The sequence below is a fragment of the Phaseolus vulgaris genome, chromosome 6, assembly GCF_051622355.1.
Source record: "Phaseolus vulgaris cultivar YP4 chromosome 6, ASM5162235v1, whole genome shotgun sequence".
NCBI lineage: Eukaryota > Viridiplantae > Streptophyta > Magnoliopsida > Fabales > Fabaceae > Phaseolus > Phaseolus vulgaris.
Genome location: NC_143503.1, coordinates 31,085,009 through 31,103,396, shown reverse-complemented (window position 1 = coordinate 31,103,396; position 18,388 = coordinate 31,085,009). Strand labels below are relative to the sequence as shown.

The following is an 18,388-nucleotide window of genomic DNA, read 5'->3' as shown; positions in this document are numbered from 1 at the left end:
TTAACTTTTAAATCATCAATAAGCCAATACATAACTTTTCTTTAAAATATACATTTTTCTATAAAAAATTACAAAAAAAAAATATCATCTTTTATTTACTAAACTGGATCCTTTTATTGTTTACGAGAAGTCCTAACAGATGCTATAAAATTGTAAATTTATACTAGGTTTTTATGAAAAGTTTGTATAATATATTATTTAATTAAAAACAAATAGTATAAACTAATAATACCAATTTTATACAGAGAGTTATGAAAACAAAATTCTCTAAATAATATTATTTTTAAAAATATTTACCCAATTAAACTCAAGGTCATTTTGCTTATCAAATATACCACTATATTATGGTTAGAAGAGGGCACGAAGAGTAGTTGAGAGTGTGACCAACATAGTTGTGACAAAAGGTGGTGACTTTGTTTTGAAGTTAAGGAGATTGATATAAAACTAGAACATTCTTAAGAGTGATGAGTATAAAAAGTGAATGAAGAAAATTCGAAATCAGAATTTTGCACAATTTACATGTCATTTATTTTTGTTAAAAAGGTGTATTTAAAAAAAAGAACGTAATCCTATTTAAGCTTAGATCTTACATCATTAATCATTTAACAACAATAATGGTAGTTCCTAAAAAGATAACATGATTAATTTTCACACATAGAAAAGAAGTGAAATATTTAGTTAAAATAAACAATGTTAATTTTTTTAAAAGAAATGGTGATATTTGGAGAACAATGACTAGTGTTGACATTTGTAAGAAAGGTTTTGGCAGTAATTAAGATTGTCATGGTTTAAGATGGTCTGATAAATGCATGTTCCGAAAGGGGAGTGGAGCACGTAACTGACGGCAACTAAAAACACCACTTCCGCCGAATCACAGTTGTATTTGGAAAAAAGGTTAACTTCATTAAAATTGTCGCTTGTGTTACTTAGGTAGTTTCTCAAACAGGAGGAATTATGAGAGGGGTGCAATTGCAAGACGCGAGGGGCAAAAACGGGAGGTTTCGGAAATACGCGTAAAATCAGAGGTCGCAATTGCAAAACAAAAAGGTAAAAAAGTCAGCGCGTGAAGTTTGGCGTAGATTTGGATTTGGCTTCGCTGTTCGAAAATCGAACTTCGCAACGCAACACAAAAACAAGATAGAGAGAGAGAGAAGCCAGGGAAACCCTTCTCTCTTCTTATTTTCACACTTCTTCACTTTCTTCTTCTGCTTCTTCTTCCTCAGCTCTTAGCCTAGTCGAAACTCTATGAAACTGCACGCGCGTCGCTGAAACGACGTCGTTTAGCACAACATGGCTCAGAAGCCTCACCTTCTGCTCGAGGAGCTGGGATCCAAGCTCGAATCTCTTCCCTCCTCTTATGACGCTCTCATCGAGCTCTTGCAGGTGTGTGTGTCTTCGAATTTCTCGTTGCTTCGTTTTGCAATTGGTTTAGACCCGCTTCGAGAATTTCATGTTTTTTTACGGAAATTTCGAACTTTTTTGTTTTTATTTTTGGGGTTAGTTATGTTCGTTATTTTCTGTTTCGGGAGTTCAGGTCAGGAAAACTGTGACTTTTTTCTCGGTTAACTTGATTTGTCCGTTGGAATGAGTGAATTGAGTTCAAATGCGTGTATTGGTCTCCGTTTTTGTGGTTCTTCTTGTGGGTGGTTTGTAATTGGTTGAGGATTTGGGTTTTGGTAGTTGGTTTTTTGCAATTGAGAGGAGCAATTGGTAGATTGAGTGTGTTTCATGTGAGACTTTGGTTATTTGAAGCGTGTTTCTGGAGTGGCTTTTGAGTTAGGTTAATTTGTGAATGGTTTCTGAACGGGATTTAGGTCTGTTTTCTGTGCTTGTTAAGTTCGTCTTGCCTTGTGGTATAGTTAAGTTTATTAAAACTGTGGATATTTTGGATGGATAACTGGAAAAGGATGAAGCTACTGAGTTTGCAAATTTTCACAAAGATGGCGGGATTACAAGTGAAAATGAAGATATACTTATTCAAATTACTTACTTAACTGAAGCCAGGTTTATTTAAATTAACGTGATGGAATTTGGCATGTATGAATGAATTAGGGTTCAATTTCCATTTTAAAGTGTATTTGAGGTTGAAAGTGTTGTTTACTAGAGTTGGACTGTGAGATAAACTAAGAAGGATACCCCCACCACAAAGCATTGAATTAGGAAGATGTAGCATCACACTTGCTGTGATTGGCCTCCTTATTAGCATCAGTCTTAAAATATGACCAGTTTAAGTATACTCTATCAAGCATACTGACTGGTTCACAGCACATGACACATCTATGGTAGTAAATTCGGTCTTTCGCTTAGGAAGGCTATTAGATCTGTAGTGCCTTAAGTGTTATCTTCTTGGAAAAACCTGAGGATCCTTTTAAGGTAGTACATGGCTAAGGCTTAATGTGGTTCAATATGTGTGCTGTTCCTCTAAGTTGGTTACCATATGGTTAGTGACTGGTAATAGTGGTTTACTCTCAAAATCCTAGGTCCTTATTAATAAAGCTATCAACAACGTGAAGAGAGAAAGTTAACAAACGTATTGATACCGATTAGGTTGGTCATATGGACATATGACACAGTCTTATCACAGTTCTTTGTTTCCTAGCTACTCTTGTAGTTCTGGATGAACTCTGTAATTATAACAAATAATACTGTTTTTCTTTATTTTAAGTTTTTGCAGAAATTTCTTTCTTTCTTCTCAACATTACTATAAGGTGTTTGAAAATAATAGACTTCTAAGTAGTACATAGTATCTCTATGATATGAATTTTCTATTTTCCTACGGCAAAATGAATGTGGGCTATCACCAAAAAATAGAAAACCAAGTTTGCACTAGACAATTAAAACTAGTTCATAGGCATATAATGCTGGTCAAAATGGTCAAATGTGTGATATAAATTTCCAATATTTTTTTACATATGTTACTGCTGTGCTGCATTAAAATTTGCTTTTTCAAATGCAATCATTTTTTATTGGCAACTGCTAATGTTCCTCTACCCTTCGTCCCTCAACAAAATGTTGTCCTATCTGCAGCAAGCTGCATCATGCCTTACTGACTTGGATCAATCACCATCAGCTTCGACATTAGAGTCAATGAAGCCCTTTTTTAGTGCAATTGTTAAGCCAGAACTGCTAAAGCACCAGGATAGTGATGTCAAGCTTCTAGTTGCAATATGTGTTTGTGAGATAACTCGAATCACCGCACCTGAAGCTCCTTACAGCGATGATGTTCTAAAGGTATCATTCATTTACTCTGGTTATCTGAAAAAATAATATCAAGTATTCTTTTACTTTTTACTTCCTGCCACACGAGAAGACAAATATAGTTGGGATGGGAACATAATCTCCTTCATCCTAATCATTATTAGATCACTTTGCAGGACATATTTCAGTTGATTGTGGGCACTTTTAGTGGTCTGAGTGATACAAGTGGCCCATCCTTTGACCGGAGAGTTGCTATACTGGAGACTCTTGCAAAATATAGATCCTGTGTTGTAATGCTGGATCTTGAATGCGATGATCTGGTGAATGAAATGTTCAGTACTTTCTTTGCAGTAGCCAGGTTAGTTTATCACAAAGTCTTTTACTTAGTTGTAATGCGAGCTCATTATAGAGTTATATTTCCCGAAAAGTTATGTTCTATTTCTGGTTAAAGAAAAGATAAAATGAATTTAATATAATTAGACAAACAGAAACTTAAATAGTTGTATACTTTGAATGTGATGTTGTGGAATGGAGAAGCAAATATTGTAATTCTGAAGTAGTGAAACTAATATATGTCATTCTATTGCTTGTTGTCCTACATTACATTCGGGTGTTTTATGTGTGATGATTGACATATTTTGGTACCTACAACTATGATATGTATAACACTAGTTTTTGTATTCTTAGAGCGATTGCTTCTTGATTTGTTGACTGTTTTTTTATCCATTACTAGTTATTCTATCAGTTCTTTGTATTGTCTAATTTTGATTTATCAAGCATATGTATTGAGTAGTACTTCTGTGTGCTTTGTGATGTTAGCTTTCAAGCATCTTTGGTAGTACTTTTCAAATGTCAAATTTCTGTAGTGCTTTTCTTGATTAAAGATTCTCTTTAGATCAATGAGTGATACCTGTGTACTTTATTTCATGCACAGAGATGATCATCCAGAAAGTGTTCTGTCAGCCATGCAAACTATAATGGCTGTTCTTTTAGAAGAAAGTGAGGATATACATCCGGATCTTTTGTCTATTCTACTGTCTACACTAGGCCGTGACAAAAAAGTGAGTACTTTTTCTTATATAAACTTTTTCCTGTTATAGGCAGGTTGCTGGTGCACTTGGAGGATGAGTGTTGTCTTATGTATTATCTTTAATATTATATGGTAAACATGATTGTCTGAATTTTCTTTGTTGCAGGATCTTACTGGTGCTGCAAGGAAGCTTTCCATGAATATCATACAGCAATGCATGGAAAAACTTGAACCGAGCATTAAACAAGTTTTACTATCATTGATATCAGGTGACAGCAAAGAAATTAACAGTCAAGTTCAATACCATGAAGTTCTCTATGATCTCTATTGCTGTGCTCCCCAGATCCTGTACGAAGTTCTTCCTTATGTCACTGGAGAGCTAATGGTAAATACTGATTTATTGGTTCTGTATGGTTTCTAAATTATTTCCATTAAATTGAGGTTTGATGCTATTGTAAAGAAGATTCATTATGTAATTTTTATGCAATCATGTTATGCTTTGTAAATAGCCGTGCTTTAGAATTTGAGTTTCTGATAAAGACCCAGGATAGAAAACAGAGAATGGAAAAGGATGATTTTATTGTTTGACTGAAAATGAACAGAAGTAACCAAAAGATATCACCATTGCCAAGAGTCACTTTTGCATATTTTTATTCCCCATCAAATTTAGTTTGTGTCGTAGCTTGTAATATTTTTGACTGTCATTCACATTTGTTTCCAGATTCTCATTTGTAATTGAACATTTGCAGACTGACAAGCTGGAAACTCGTCTAAAAGCAGTGAACTTGGTTGGGGATATACTTGCTCTTCCTGGATCCTCCATTGCTGAAGCACTTCAGACAACATTTTCAGAGTTTTTAAAGAAATTGACTGATAGAGATTTTGGGGTTCGCATGTCTGTCCTTGAGCATGTAAAGAGTTGTCTGTTGTCAAATCCTTTAAGGGCTGAAGCTCCTCAAATTTTCTGTGAGTCCATTGGATGCATGTACAAGATATTCAGTCTCAGTTTTTTATATTTTTTTTCTATATCTTCTAAATTTATCTGGGTACAACTTTTTAGCTGCCCTTTCTGATCGGCTGCTGGATTCTGATGAGAAATTTCGAAAGGAAGTTGTGAATGTTATCTGTGATGTGGCATGTCATACCCTAAATGCAGTCCCTCATGAAACTGTGAAACTTGTTGCTGAGCGGCTTTGTGATAAATCTGTATGTATACCTCTAAAATCTAAATTACCCATTGCCTAACATTCTCTCTAAACTCTGATTATTTTAATTGACCACATCTCAAATCCTTATCTGGCTTTACATTTCCAGCTACTTGTTAAAACATATACTATGGGGAGATTGGCTGAGATCTATCGAGTTTTTTGTGAGAATAGTTCCAACACAGTTAATCCCAGTGAATATGACTGGATTCCAGGGAAGATCATTAGATGTTTCTATGACAAAGATTTCAGGTGAAACACTGATGCTGTACTAGATATTTGGTTATATTTGTCACTGTTTGCATTGTGGTAATTTTATTTTTTGTATAAAGGCTTTTGCATTTTCATATGATGTTAATGGGAACATAATCCATTACTGTTATGTGAGAATAGAATAAGGACAGACCAATTATTTTCTTAAAATTAATTTTAGTTTAAAGTTTGAAGACCCTCTTCATCTGAAGCTACATACTATTTAGTTAACACCTCAGATTATTGAGAGAGTAGAAGTCTTTTAAAGCTTAATATAACACCATAGTTACAACTTCTTGTCTTATATGTTGAAGATCATTTTTAAATGTGAGTATCTTGAAGTAAATAACTAAATATCATACCATGTGCATTAGGTACACGTTAGTAAATGTTTTTGTTGGTATTAACATGCTAATTTTTTCTTTATGAATAACTTTTTAATTTAATTTTGATTCACTATCATTATAACAAATTTTTGTAAGTCATTTAATGAGTTTAGCTTCTCTAGCAATTCTTAACCTAGTCAAACTCATTAACAAGCTACTAATACAATATTGGTTTATGGTGCAAATATTGTACATTGATTGTGCATCAAATTTAAAATCTCTATTTTTATCTAGAGAATACCAAGATTGAAATAGTTCTAAAATTTCAAATGGCTCCTCCTTATAGATAACCTGTCATTTAGAAAGGCCTTTGTTGTACTAAGTCAATGACTTCAAGTTGCTCATTGCTTTGATTTATGTATTTTTTGTGCTTCTGATTTTTTTTCCAGTTTCAACATACTTGTACAAACTGGAAAGTGGTGGTTGTCTAAACTATTGTAGCCTCTAAGCTTGTTTTTTCTTTTCCTTTTTATATGCTTTAATTTTCTTGTTTTTTTGTCTCCTTAGGAATAAAATGTTAGTTATTGATATTTCTTTTGTTCACTTTTCATTCTGCAGATCGGATATAATTGAATCAATTCTTTGTGAATCCTTGTTTCCATCAGAGTTTTCAATCAATGATATAGTTAAACGTTGGGTTGGGATTTTCTCTAGATTAGATAAAGTGGAGGTCAAGGCTCTTGAAAAGATACTTGAGCAAAAACAAAGGTACATTTTTTTTACCTCTGAATGGCTTATATTCCTCCTGGTGTCTCAAATTTTTATTTTCATGGTGCAACTGTGGTATCAGATTACAGGAAGAGATGAGAAAGTATCTAGCTCTGAGGCAGAGTAGTCAGGTATGTTACCATGGATCTTGGAAAGATGAACTTTCAAAGCATATTTATGTGAAACTGGGATTGATCTCATTTAAACGCAGGGGAAAGACATTCCTGAGGTGCAAAAAAAGATTGTGTTCTGTTTCCGTGTAATGTCTCGTTCATTTGCTGACCCAACAAAGGCAGAAGAGAGTTTCCAGATTCTTGATCAATTAGAAGATCCTAATATCTGGAAAATTTTGAAAGATCTTGTTGATCCAAATACCAGCTTCCATCAAACTCGTGTATACGGGGTAATATAATCTAAAATTGGTAGATATGGTTTTAGACATACTAATTGGGGAAAGTTATAGCTGCAAACTGCATGGGGATCGGTCTTTGAGGTGAAGATATTATACCCAAATCCTGTGGGTTAGATTTATAAGCTTCAGAACTTGTTGCTAATGCATTTTAAGTGTCTTTATAACTGCGGTTCTGTTACTTGTACAGACATTTTTAAGAAGGTGCCAATTAGATGAACTACATAAATATTAACATTGTAATTTCAGACCACTTAAACCTTGGGAGTCTATCAGGACTTAGGAGAGTAGTATTTGAACATCCAAATGTTAATATCTCGTAATGGTTTGGACTAACTGCTCTTATGTTTTTTTTTCCTGTTATAGAAAGAAAGGAACTATAATTTGCAGTTTGTTATTTACTGATGTTGGTTATTTATTTACTTTTTGTCTCCAGGATGATTTCCTTAAAATACTTGGTGAAAATCATCAGCTCTATGAATTTCTGAATGCCTTCTATATAAAGTGTTCCTATTTACTTTTCAACAAGGAGCACGTGAAAGCTATTCTTTCAGAAATCATCACACATAAATCCTCAGAGAATGATCAGGATATACAATACTGTATGAATATATTAGTGGTAAGAATATGCCAATTCTAGGTTTATTGACTTTTGAACTTGTTTTTTCGATATTTGTATCGTGCAGTGGATATGCCAAACAGTTTTCATTTTAGTTCATTGCAGAAAGGGTGGGGGTGGCAAAGAAATAAATCCTAAACTTTTCTATAGCTTGTTCAGATTGAAAAGCTTTATGTCTTTGGTAGTGGATGATTGCTTCAGCCCAGGAACTTAAGTTTTAGGAGTCACCAAGGAGGCCAATGAATCTTTTTCTTGACTTTCTAACACAGCTTCACGTACGGAATCCCTTTAAGCTCAAACTGTAGAAAAAACGCACACTTTATGATGTAGAATTTAGTTTGGTGTGGCAAACATTGTTAGTCTTTTAAAGATGCGTCATGAAGTATATTCATCTCCTACATTTAAGCTGTTAGGAGAAGTCCCAATAATGGTTTACTGGTATTTTAAAACAGCATTGTGTGAATTAGGATGCTTGTGTTTTTGCAGTGCCCCTTTCTATTATTTCTTATGCTTCCATGATTTTGTCATCAAGCAATATCATGTTTTCAGTCATTTTGGACCGGAAAATTTAAAATACTGGGATATTGTTTTCTAATCAAATCATATCTCTAACTCTAAATTTCTGGTTGACTAATGATGAGATGCAGATAATTGCTCGATTCTGTCCATATCTTTTTAGAGGCACTGACGAGGCGCTGGTGAATTTACTTAAGGATAATAGTGATATGATCAAAGAGGGTGTTCTGAATGTTTTAGCAAAGTCTGGCGGTACTATTCGTGAACAGCTCGCAATTACATCAAGGTGTCATGTTTAATTTGATATTTCTTTTATATCCACTTTCTTTTATAGTATTCTTATTGCTCCTTGTATCATGCAATTTTGTAGACCGTATTGAGAGATTATACTGTTAAATTTGATAACTCTTTTATATCCATTTCCTTTTATAACATTCTTACTGCTCCTTGTTTCATGCAGTTCTGTAGAGCTTATGTTGGAGAGATTATGTTTAGAAGGAAGTCGAAGACAGGCCAAGTATGCTGTTCACGCTCTGGTTGCAATTACAAAGGATGATGGCCTCAAGTCTCTTTCTGTTCTGTACAAGGTTTCATATATATTAAATTATTTGTTACAGGATAATTATGGTGATCTCAAATTAGCGCTAGTTACACGTAAACCCTTCTTGTTTGAAAAATTATGCCTACCTCCTGTGCTTTTTTTAAGGGGTCTATGTGGTCTGTACATAAATAGTAAGGGGCGTGTATATGTGATTTCTTAAAAAGTGAAGGTGTCAAAGTACAAGAACAAGTATGAGAGTTAGAGGTATTTTTCCAACAAAGAAGGGTGTAAGTGTAATTTGGGCCTCAAAGGAAGTAGGTCATTTCCCCTGTATTTCTGATTTTTATATATCTTATTGTTTTCACCTTATATGCAGAAACTTGTAGATATGCTGGAAGAGAAAACACATATACCTGCAGTACTACAGTCTCTGGGGTGTATAGCACAGACTGCAATGCCTGTATTTGAAACTAGAGAGAGTGAAATTGAAGAATATATAATAAACAAGATTTTGAAAAGTGATAGTGTAAGCCTTTCAAATTCTATTCCATGGTGTGCTCCTTTAAAATATAATTATGGAAGTAATTAGTTTCTATTTAAATGATCTTTTCATGGTTTCAGAAAGAAGATCACTCAAGAATATCTTGGGATGATAGAAGTGATCTTTGTGTTTTGAAGGTAGGAATATTCTATTATGATATTGTAGATGCTTTGGATAGTATCTGTATTCTATAATTAGACTCATTGGATAGTTCTTGTAAGTTTTCCATATTGACTTTTTTTTTCCCTTTCTTTACTGCAGATATATGGCATCAAAACTCTAGTGAAAAGCTACTTGCCAGTCAAAGACGCTCATGTTCGTCTTGGTATAGACGGTCTTCTGGGTATCCTGAGAAACATGCTGTCTTATGGTGAAATATCAAAGGAACTACAGTCAAGGTATATCAGCTTCACGGAGTTACATTTTTTCATTAATTTATCTGAGAGTTTTCAGTTTTTCTTTTTCATTTCAAATGGTTCTGCGGTTTAGAAGCCACTGTGCACTTATTTATGCCCTCTTGCAGCTCAGTTGATAAGGCCCATTTGCGGCTTGCTTCTGCAAAGGCAGTTCTTCGTTTGTCAAGGCTCTGGGATCACAAGATACCTGTTGATATTTTCCACTTAACTCTAAGAACAACAGAGGTATGTTTCTCCTTCTGTATACTTAATTTCTTCTGTAGCATTTATGATTTGTTGACCACATTATTGCCAAGACAAAATTACATTTAGGCTGAAATTGGTTTGTTGAAAATTTCATTCCAATGTATAAATAACTGTTTCTCTGACTTCTTTTGGGTCTGATAGATTGGCTTCCCTCAAGCTAAGAAGGTTTTCTTAAGCAAAGTTCATCAATATATAAAAGACAATCTTTTAAATGCCAAATATGCATGTGCCTTTATATTCAACATATTTGGATCCAAGGATTCCAAGCCAGAGGAGTTTGCAGAGGTAATATTTTGATTGACTCGTTCCTTTTTGCAATTACAAAATTTCCTTGCTTTGACGTCAATTTTTGTCTTAGTGATGACTTTTGTTTATTAATGCAGGACAAGCAGAACCTGAATGACATTATTCACATGCATCACCAAGCAAGGGCTTGGCAGCTTTCTGGACAATCAGATGCAAATTCCTTGACCACTTACCCTGAATACATCGTTGCGTACCTAGTTCATGCCCTTGCTAACATATCCTGCCCCGATATTGATGACTGCAAGACTGTTGAAGCATACGATAATCTATACAGGTACTATTTCATCCCTATAAGACATCTCTGAGCTGGATACATATTTATTGGAAAAACCTGAAGTCCTACATTGACTAGAGATAGTGTCAAAATGCAGTACGTAGGACAATTCTCATCTCATAAATCAGTTTTGTAGGGTTGGGTTAGACTTAAACTACTGCATAAGATGATATCAAAGTTTATCATAAATATATTAAAAGGGCCACTCGCCTTGTTATCTCTTAGAAAGTAAAGATTAAACTTAACTTAACTTTACAAAACCGGCTTGCAAGGGGAGGTTTTTTGCATTAATGTGGGATTTTCAGCACACCTTGGACTGGACATCTTGAGCTTGGTACTAGATATTTGAGGGAGGTTTGATAGTGAGTGTTGTGATAGGCTTAACAAACCTTACTAGGATAAACTTTGATACCATCTAGAAACTGAACTAAGTCTACTTCAACTTCATAAAACCGGTTTGTAAGATAGATTTACTCTAATTTATATACTACAATTTAGTCATATCTCTTGTCAATGTTAAATCTCCAACATTATCCATGTACCGAGCCCAATAAGGCTGGACATGAGCGGGTGTATAGGGAAAAACCAAGTTCCATATTGACTAGGATATGTCCAAATACAGTATATAAATGAAGACAATTCTTATTTTACAAACAGGTTTTGTAGGGTTGAGTTAGAACTAAGTCACTTTGTAAAAATATTTAGCCTATGTTTTGGGACAACTTAATTTTGAGAAACAATCATATTTGTTTCTTCACCTTTTTGCCTTGGGTGTGGGGAGGGGCAGGTTGAGTTAGCTTTGGTATTTCAGCTGTATGTTAATAGCTTAAATTTGTAGAAAGCTTTTTTTTTTCTTTCTGAACAAATAAGCTGATTTTATGAATCTGAAAATTTGTACCTTATTGATTATTTTCCAGAAATTATTTTTTCCCCTCAATTTCATTCATGTTTTTTTTTTCAATTAATATCTGATTTTTTTGTTGCATCCAAACAAAATTAATCATCTTAAAAAAATGAACTTTTAAGCAAACTCGCCCAAACATAAAATTGATTATAACAATAATCGATTATACTTATTATCAATTATTGACTTAGTGTGCTGTATGCTGATGTTATGACTTGTATTACTAATAATGCTCATTGGCAGTTGTCTGCAGATTAAAATAATATAAACTAAGCCACATGCTTTCCTTGAAAGCTTATTTTTGTTGGAGTTTATGGAAAAACTCAGATAAATCTTAGTTTGGAATAATTTTAAATCTTACTTGCGTGCATTAAAGTTTTTTTTCTTTCATGAGTTCCCTGTGTTAATTTATAATTTAGTTTCCCTGTTTGAACACCGTCAACATGTACGGTCTGTATGCATAGTTTTTGTGTTTGGCTGTAACGCTTCAATTTTTCTATTTACTAATTTGGTTCGTACAGCATCAAAACATGGGACATGTAGAGAACTCTCATTCTTATAAAATTTCGTTCTGTCCTGAATTTTCAGGCAGCTACACTTGATACTATCAATGCTAGTGCAAAGAGATGATGATGTGAAGTCAGAAGAAGCTATTAACAATGAGAAGGAAATTATATCTACCATTACTTCTATCTTTTGGAGTATTAAGCAATCTGAAGATGTCGTTGATGCATCAAAATCGAAGGTTGAGGCTAAATAATCTCTTTTTACAATATAGATAAAAATTGCTAATGTCAATGCAATGAGACTGTAATCTTACATTTGTGATCAATGAATGGCCAGAATTCGCATGCCATATGTGACCTTGGGTTAGCAATTACTAATCGACTAGTACCGAAGGAGGTTGACTTACAAGCACTGTCTCCTTCAGTTTCTCCACCTCCAATGCTATACAAAGCATGTGAGAAGGAAAGTGGCCCCGTGGTATTCTTCTTTCTTGTCAAATTGTATAGTTTCCTTCTGGCATGCTAAATTGGCAAGTGTTACAAAATGCATCCCAAACAGTTGCTAGTTCTTGAAGATGCTTTTATTAAATGAGATTGATTTGTAACATTGCTATTGCCAATAACTTGCATCATATTTTTTAAAACATTTTGAATGTCTGTGTTTTAAGTTGTAGATTTTGTTGTTATTTTGGCCTAACACAAGGTACTTGATCTTTTTATTTAATTACACTTTTGTCTTTTGTGATGCTAGAGATCTGATATATACATTTGCTCTAGTTAGAAGACACTTCCCTGTGATTACATGGTTGATAGCATCTTATTGTTTGGTTGAATGTGAATGTAATTATATTGAAAATTCCACACTGACTAGAGATATGATCAAATTAGAGCATATATGTGGAACCTCCCATTATAAGCTGATTTTGTAAGATTGAGTTAGACTTAAATCTATTTTTTTTTTTAAATTATAAGCTTTATTTTTTTACGTTGAGATAAGAGAAACCAAGATGACATATGGTTAATTATGTGTGTCTAGACCACAACAGAGCTATTCAATTTACATGAGAGTGAACATAATTACAGAATATTCAATTACCTTATCTAGGTTAGTAGCATAAATATATAATCAATCTAATTGATCCTAATATCATCAATTATTATATTTACAGGATTCTAACATATCAATAAGATTCTAATATTGTACGTGGAACTCAATTTTGTAGTCATTTCATTGATTGATTTGAAACATATATGTAACATATTGTTTTATTTCTGTTAAAAAGAAATGGTTACTAGTGTAATTTCATTTGGCAGGTAAGCAAAGAGAAATCCTGGTTGGCTGATGAAAGTGTCTTGGCTCACTTTGAATCACTTGAATTAGAAAAGGTATGTTTGATGAAAATGGTAAAGTTAAAAAGCAACTTTTAGTGCTTTTTAAATCTAAATTAAGTGACAATGTTTCTTCCATATGTCAGGTTTCATCTCAGTTAGCTGAGGATGACACTTCAAAGGACGGTGAAAAAGATAGAAAAGAAATGTCCCTTGGAAAAATAATAAAGGACATAAAATCCAAGGGAACCAAGGGCAAAAGAGTAAAAAAGAAAAAGGCTGTGCCAGCTGAAACAAAAAAGGCTGAAAATGATATCGATATCCTAAATGTGGTCAGACAAATTAACATAGATAACTTGGGATTATCCACTAATTTTGAATCAAGTAACGGTCATGAAAATTCATCAAGTAAGAAGTTGCAAAAGGATCCAGAGCGGGCAACAATTAAAAAGCGAAAAGGAGAAGACTTAACTCTGGTTCCTGTGCCTAAACGTAAGCGGTCTTCCTTTGTCCATGGAAAATCAAGGTCAAGTAGTAATACATCAAAGGCTCCACCTAGAGTTTCAGGGGAAGACTCCTCTAGAGTGAAGTTGCTGTCGGGTGCAGAATTTAACCCCGACACAGATAGCAAAACAATTCAAAGAAAAAAGGTTAAAGGCAATGAGCCCTCAATACAAGCAAAAGTCAAGGCTTCCAAGAACTACCATGATGACTCTGACAAATCTAAAGAGCATGACATGAAGGTGAAATCTTACTGTCAGGCCAATTTATACCACTGTAGGATCTTAAAGTTGAATTTATCATGTTATAGACTTTTGCTTATTTGCGTCCTCTTGCAGAGTCCTGATAATTCAAAGCCAACTGACAAGTCTAAAAGTGACAAATTCAAGTCATCCACAGGATCTGCTAAAAAGCTGAAACGAAAAAGTATTGGAGGATTGGCTAAGGTAAATTTCTCGTCCTCTATTGTAGTCAATGTTGTGATTGTTTTCAAGTAAGTATTGTCTCTATGCCATGCTATAATGTGTATGTTCCCGTGAGTCTCTTGGATATTAGTTTGATTTGATCTTATTGTTTTCCTATAGTGTACAACAAAGGAAAGTGAAAGTGATGCTGAAGATCTAATGGGCTGCAGAATTAGAGTTTGGTGGCCTTTGGACAAGAAGTAAGTTCTTAAATTAAATCTTGAGAGATCAATCGTAGAAGCAAAATGGTATATTGATGCCACCGTTTTTATTAATCTAAGACAGATGAGAAAAAAAAACTTGTATATACTTTTTTAGTTATGTCTGAAGCATTTTGACCACTTTCTCTAAAGATAACTCATGGATTTAGCTTCTTTTTTTTATTGCACTTTCGTTAGTTTGCCTAGTTTTCAAGTTTTTCATATTGCTTCTGCTCAGATTAACTGCTTTAAATATTTTTGACTGGCTCTATTAATTATCCAGCTTTCTAACATCTAATGTGTCTTTTGTATGTTTTCTTTACTTTGATCCTAGAAACAAATTTTTAAAATCCCCAATGTCTTCTCGTTTTCCTAGGATTTCTAATTAAAGTTCTATATTGATATATTGCAGATTTTATGAAGGCACTATTAAGTCTTATGATTCTTCGAAGAGGAAACATGTGGTAAGCTTACATTCTGAATTGGTGCAAGTATTCTGCCTGCTAACTTACAGTTCTGATATAATTGTACCGTGGCATGTCATGTGGAAGATATTATATGACGACGGGGATGTAGAAGTGCTATATTTGGAAAAGGAGCGATGGGAGCTTATTGACAAGGGTGGCAAACCTAATAAGGTCTCCAATTTTCCATTTTTCTTCATTCTTTCTCTGACACATTTCTCCTGTTCTTCTGTTTCCCCTAAAAGATATAAAATATCTTTGAAGTTTGATACAATTTTATATTATGTTTCTTCCAGAAGCTAAAGCCCTCAAAAACTATATCTTCCCGAGAAGTGTAAGTATTCCTTTTGTTTTGAGGAATATGTTTCAAAGTACATCTGAATATAAAAAATTTCCACTATTTTGGAAAAATTGAATTAAAGTGTGTTGTGTTTTATTTCTTCTAGCTTCATTGGACGTCTTGTACCCCATTCTGAATGTACTGTCATCCTTTGTGGGTTATTTTTCTCAATTATTTTATAGGTCTACTGGGAAGAAGCAGAGAAGTTCCAGTGCTTCAGCAAGTAAAAAGACAAAACAAATGTTAGTGGAGAAATGAGATTATGTTATACATTTATGATTTTATTCAATGTTCTATCATTATAACTTGTATCGTTTGCACTTTAGAGTTAATGGTAAATCTCCTAACAAGCAAGTAAAACATGGACAAAAAGGCGCCTCAAAAATCGATTTCCAGCATGAGCATGCCAAAGAGAGTTCTGACTTATCAAACCCTGAAGACACTCTTATATCTAAAGCTGGGATTAACTCAGGTAATGCAATTTAAAAGGTTTGATGGACATATTGTTTTTCTCATTTACATCACCTGATTGATTACAATTTACATCTGATATTTGTGTAATGGATCTGGATTTAACGCTTCAGGACCTGCAGAAACCTGGTGGTTCTGTTTCAATGCAACTTTGTGAAATTAAAAAAACATTTGTACAATATAAAACTTAACTCCTACTCTCTCATCCCCTAGCAGGCTATATATCTCCATGCTTGCTCTAAATCTTGTTTGCTGTAGAATAGGTGCTTGGTATGTTTACATGTCGTACCTAGGAGGTTTGCTTGCTGTTGACCAATGCCTGTCTGTTAGTATAATAATAATTTCATAATTTCCTTTTAAAAAATACGGGTCAGCTATCCAGGTTTAGATGTACTATTCATTCAGTTAAATAGACAGTCTTGATCGCAGAAAGGAAATGTGTCGTACCAAATTCCGATCAAATGATGACAGCAATCTTTGTCGGTTAGGAAAATAATTTTGAGTTGTGAATGCAGTGAAGTTTGTGAAAACTCATTACCTTTTATCTGCCATACCCAGAAAAGGGAAGCCTAGAACACGATGCTCCCAACATTTTGGAAGTCAGGGAAGGCCCAAAATGAAAACAGCCTTACCCTTGTAAGAGTCTATTCCTCCGACTAGAACCCGTTACCACCACATCACAAGACAGTAACTTAATGTATGGCCAGGGATTCTCCCTCTTATCCATCGTACCTTTCAAAAGAAAACTGTAATTAGTAAAATAATTTATTTGATTTGAAGTAGCTAATCTTTGACTAGGCACTTTGATGATGAAGAGGAGAAAGCTTGGAAGATGTTAGTAACCAAATTCATTTAATTATAGGTTTTGTTAAAATCAACCATATGAACTGGTGGTAAGAATGCTAGATGGATAGTTTTTATCGGGGAAGAAAAATATGACTTTCATATTTACTATGCAATAAACATTTTCTTTTCCCAATAAAAGCTTTTCCTTTCATATTCTTAATGTAATCTTAAGTTGCATATATTTTGCTTGGGATATTGAATCTAAAATAGATTTTAAATTAAATTTTCTTTCATTAGTTATCATTCAACTACCTATTTTTCATGATATGATCGATGAGAAATCTTGTTTTTGTGAAACTTTTAATTCTTAATTTTCCAATTATCTTTGGAAATGACTATTATGCTTGGAGTCTCAAACTGTAAATATTTAATTGTATTCTAGGTGGTTCTGAAGCGGAACAGGGCGAAGGATCTGATGTCATAATAACTAAAAGGAAGAAGATTAGCAAGAAAGCGAAGTCAGTTTTACGTGGAAAGAAACCCAAGAAAGGGAAGAGCTCAAGTTATAAGAAAGAATCTGATCAAGAGAAGCAGGGGTATGGTGAGAGGCTTTCTAAAGGGAGTGTCCCACAAGGAGATCAAAATGATGATGCTGAAAGTAGTTCAAAAGAGATAGATGTCAATGAATCAAGAGGAGCTTTGAGAGAAAATGATATTGGAGAAGAATCAGGTTCTGAAGGGAATCAAAATGACAGCTATGGGAAAGGTAGTCCTAGAGAAGTCGAAAAATCACCTATAGAGTCAGCAAGTCCTGATGGTGCCAAAATCGCTGAAGTTTCTGATGACGAGCCGCTGGTAAGTTACTCATCCTTTGTAGAATTGTCGCATCTACTTTTACTTACCTGATAAAAATCTTGCACATTTTATTTTTAAGCTAATCACTAAGAATGGCTTATGCAGAGCAAATGGAGGCGTCCTTCGGGAAAGAAAATCTCAGGGCAAAAACGGTGAGCAGTTTGTCAGTTGTAGCACAAATCTCTGAACATTTCAGTAGCAGTAGTGCTGTGGCAGCATTTAGTGTGTTTCAGTGCCAGTATAGGTATCAGTGTGGATGATGACTGCCATTTATTGACACACTAATAGATGTTCTATGCGTTTCTTGCAGCCACCTGTAGATGTAATATAACAGTTGTCATCCCCACGTCTAGAAAAAAGAAAAAAAAGTTGTGTTTTAGAGGTTTTTAGGATTATGTTATGCTAAATGACCTTTTATTATTAGTGTAGGTGATAGGTTTAGCATATATGATTCATGAGGATGTTTTCATCCCTCCAACACAATTGATATTTCATTGAGTGGGCCAACATGTACAGCTATACGTGGGGATAATTGTATTTGTAACTCTAGTTTCTTACTTTCTTCATACTTATGTACTCTTAGCATCCGTCACAGAGATTATCTAACCATGTGCTCCTTCTTGTTTTTGTTGGACATGGTTTATCTTATCAACCTCCGCTTTTTTACTTTCTGAACTCAAACCATTTTTTTTTTCACAACCTCCCCGACTTAACTTAGTATTTTGGCTTATGATGCAATGTATCTCTCTAGTTTTTCAAATGATTCAGAGCCTTATATTGAGTAGAAATACAAATTTCTTCTTATTTTCTACAGATAACTCAAACACAAATCTTATCGGTGTCCCATTTTTTCCCAGTTTCTTCCCAAGAATTTTCCAGCAAATATAACTTTAATCATATATTTTCCATCAACACTTGCAA

General features: G+C 34.1%; 1 protein-coding gene across 2 annotated transcripts; it reads left to right on the top strand.

Annotated features, from left to right (window-relative positions):
• Positions 1-826: 826 nt before the first annotated feature.
• On the top strand, positions 827-18,101 carry LOC137832133 (sister chromatid cohesion protein PDS5 homolog A). Of its 2 annotated transcripts, none has more exons than XR_016521832.1 (33): positions 827-1,383; positions 3,028-3,231; positions 3,375-3,556; positions 4,133-4,259; positions 4,395-4,613; positions 4,978-5,194; positions 5,289-5,434; positions 5,543-5,685; positions 6,630-6,779; positions 6,862-6,910; positions 6,991-7,182; positions 7,625-7,807; positions 8,455-8,609; positions 8,784-8,910; positions 9,241-9,390; positions 9,486-9,542; positions 9,667-9,803; positions 9,934-10,046; positions 10,209-10,352; positions 10,451-10,647; positions 12,140-12,296; positions 12,395-12,535; positions 13,372-13,443; positions 13,533-14,129; positions 14,226-14,333; positions 14,472-14,551; positions 14,964-15,015; positions 15,103-15,189; positions 15,312-15,349; positions 15,538-15,597; positions 15,682-15,827; positions 17,055-17,467; positions 17,573-18,101. XR_016521832.1 is itself a non-coding variant. In XM_068640147.2 (33 exons), exons 1-33 carry the CDS (start codon positions 1,291-1,293, stop codon positions 17,621-17,623), a joined length of 4,992 nt encoding a protein of 1,663 aa, XP_068496248.2. In that variant the 5' UTR covers positions 827-1,290; the 3' UTR covers positions 17,624-18,101. The 2 variants fall into 2 exon arrangements, 1 of the variants encoding a protein (XP_068496248.2); XM_068640147.2 differs by having other exon boundaries at positions 9,929-10,046.
• Positions 18,102-18,388: the final 287 nt, after the last annotated feature.

Excerpts from the sequence above, each read along its gene's own strand:
- LOC137832133 (XM_068640147.2), top strand. The coding sequence starts at position 1,291 with ATGGCTCAGAAGCCTCACCTTCTGCTCGAGGAGCTGGGATCCAAGCTC. Across the intron at positions 5,195-5,288 it reads TGAAGCTCCTCAAATTTTCT|CTGCCCTTTCTGATCGGCTG; the intron begins GTGAGTCCATTG and ends ACAACTTTTTAG. Across the intron at positions 14,334-14,471 it reads GTATTGGAGGATTGGCTAAG|TGTACAACAAAGGAAAGTGA; the intron begins GTAAATTTCTCG and ends GTTTTCCTATAG.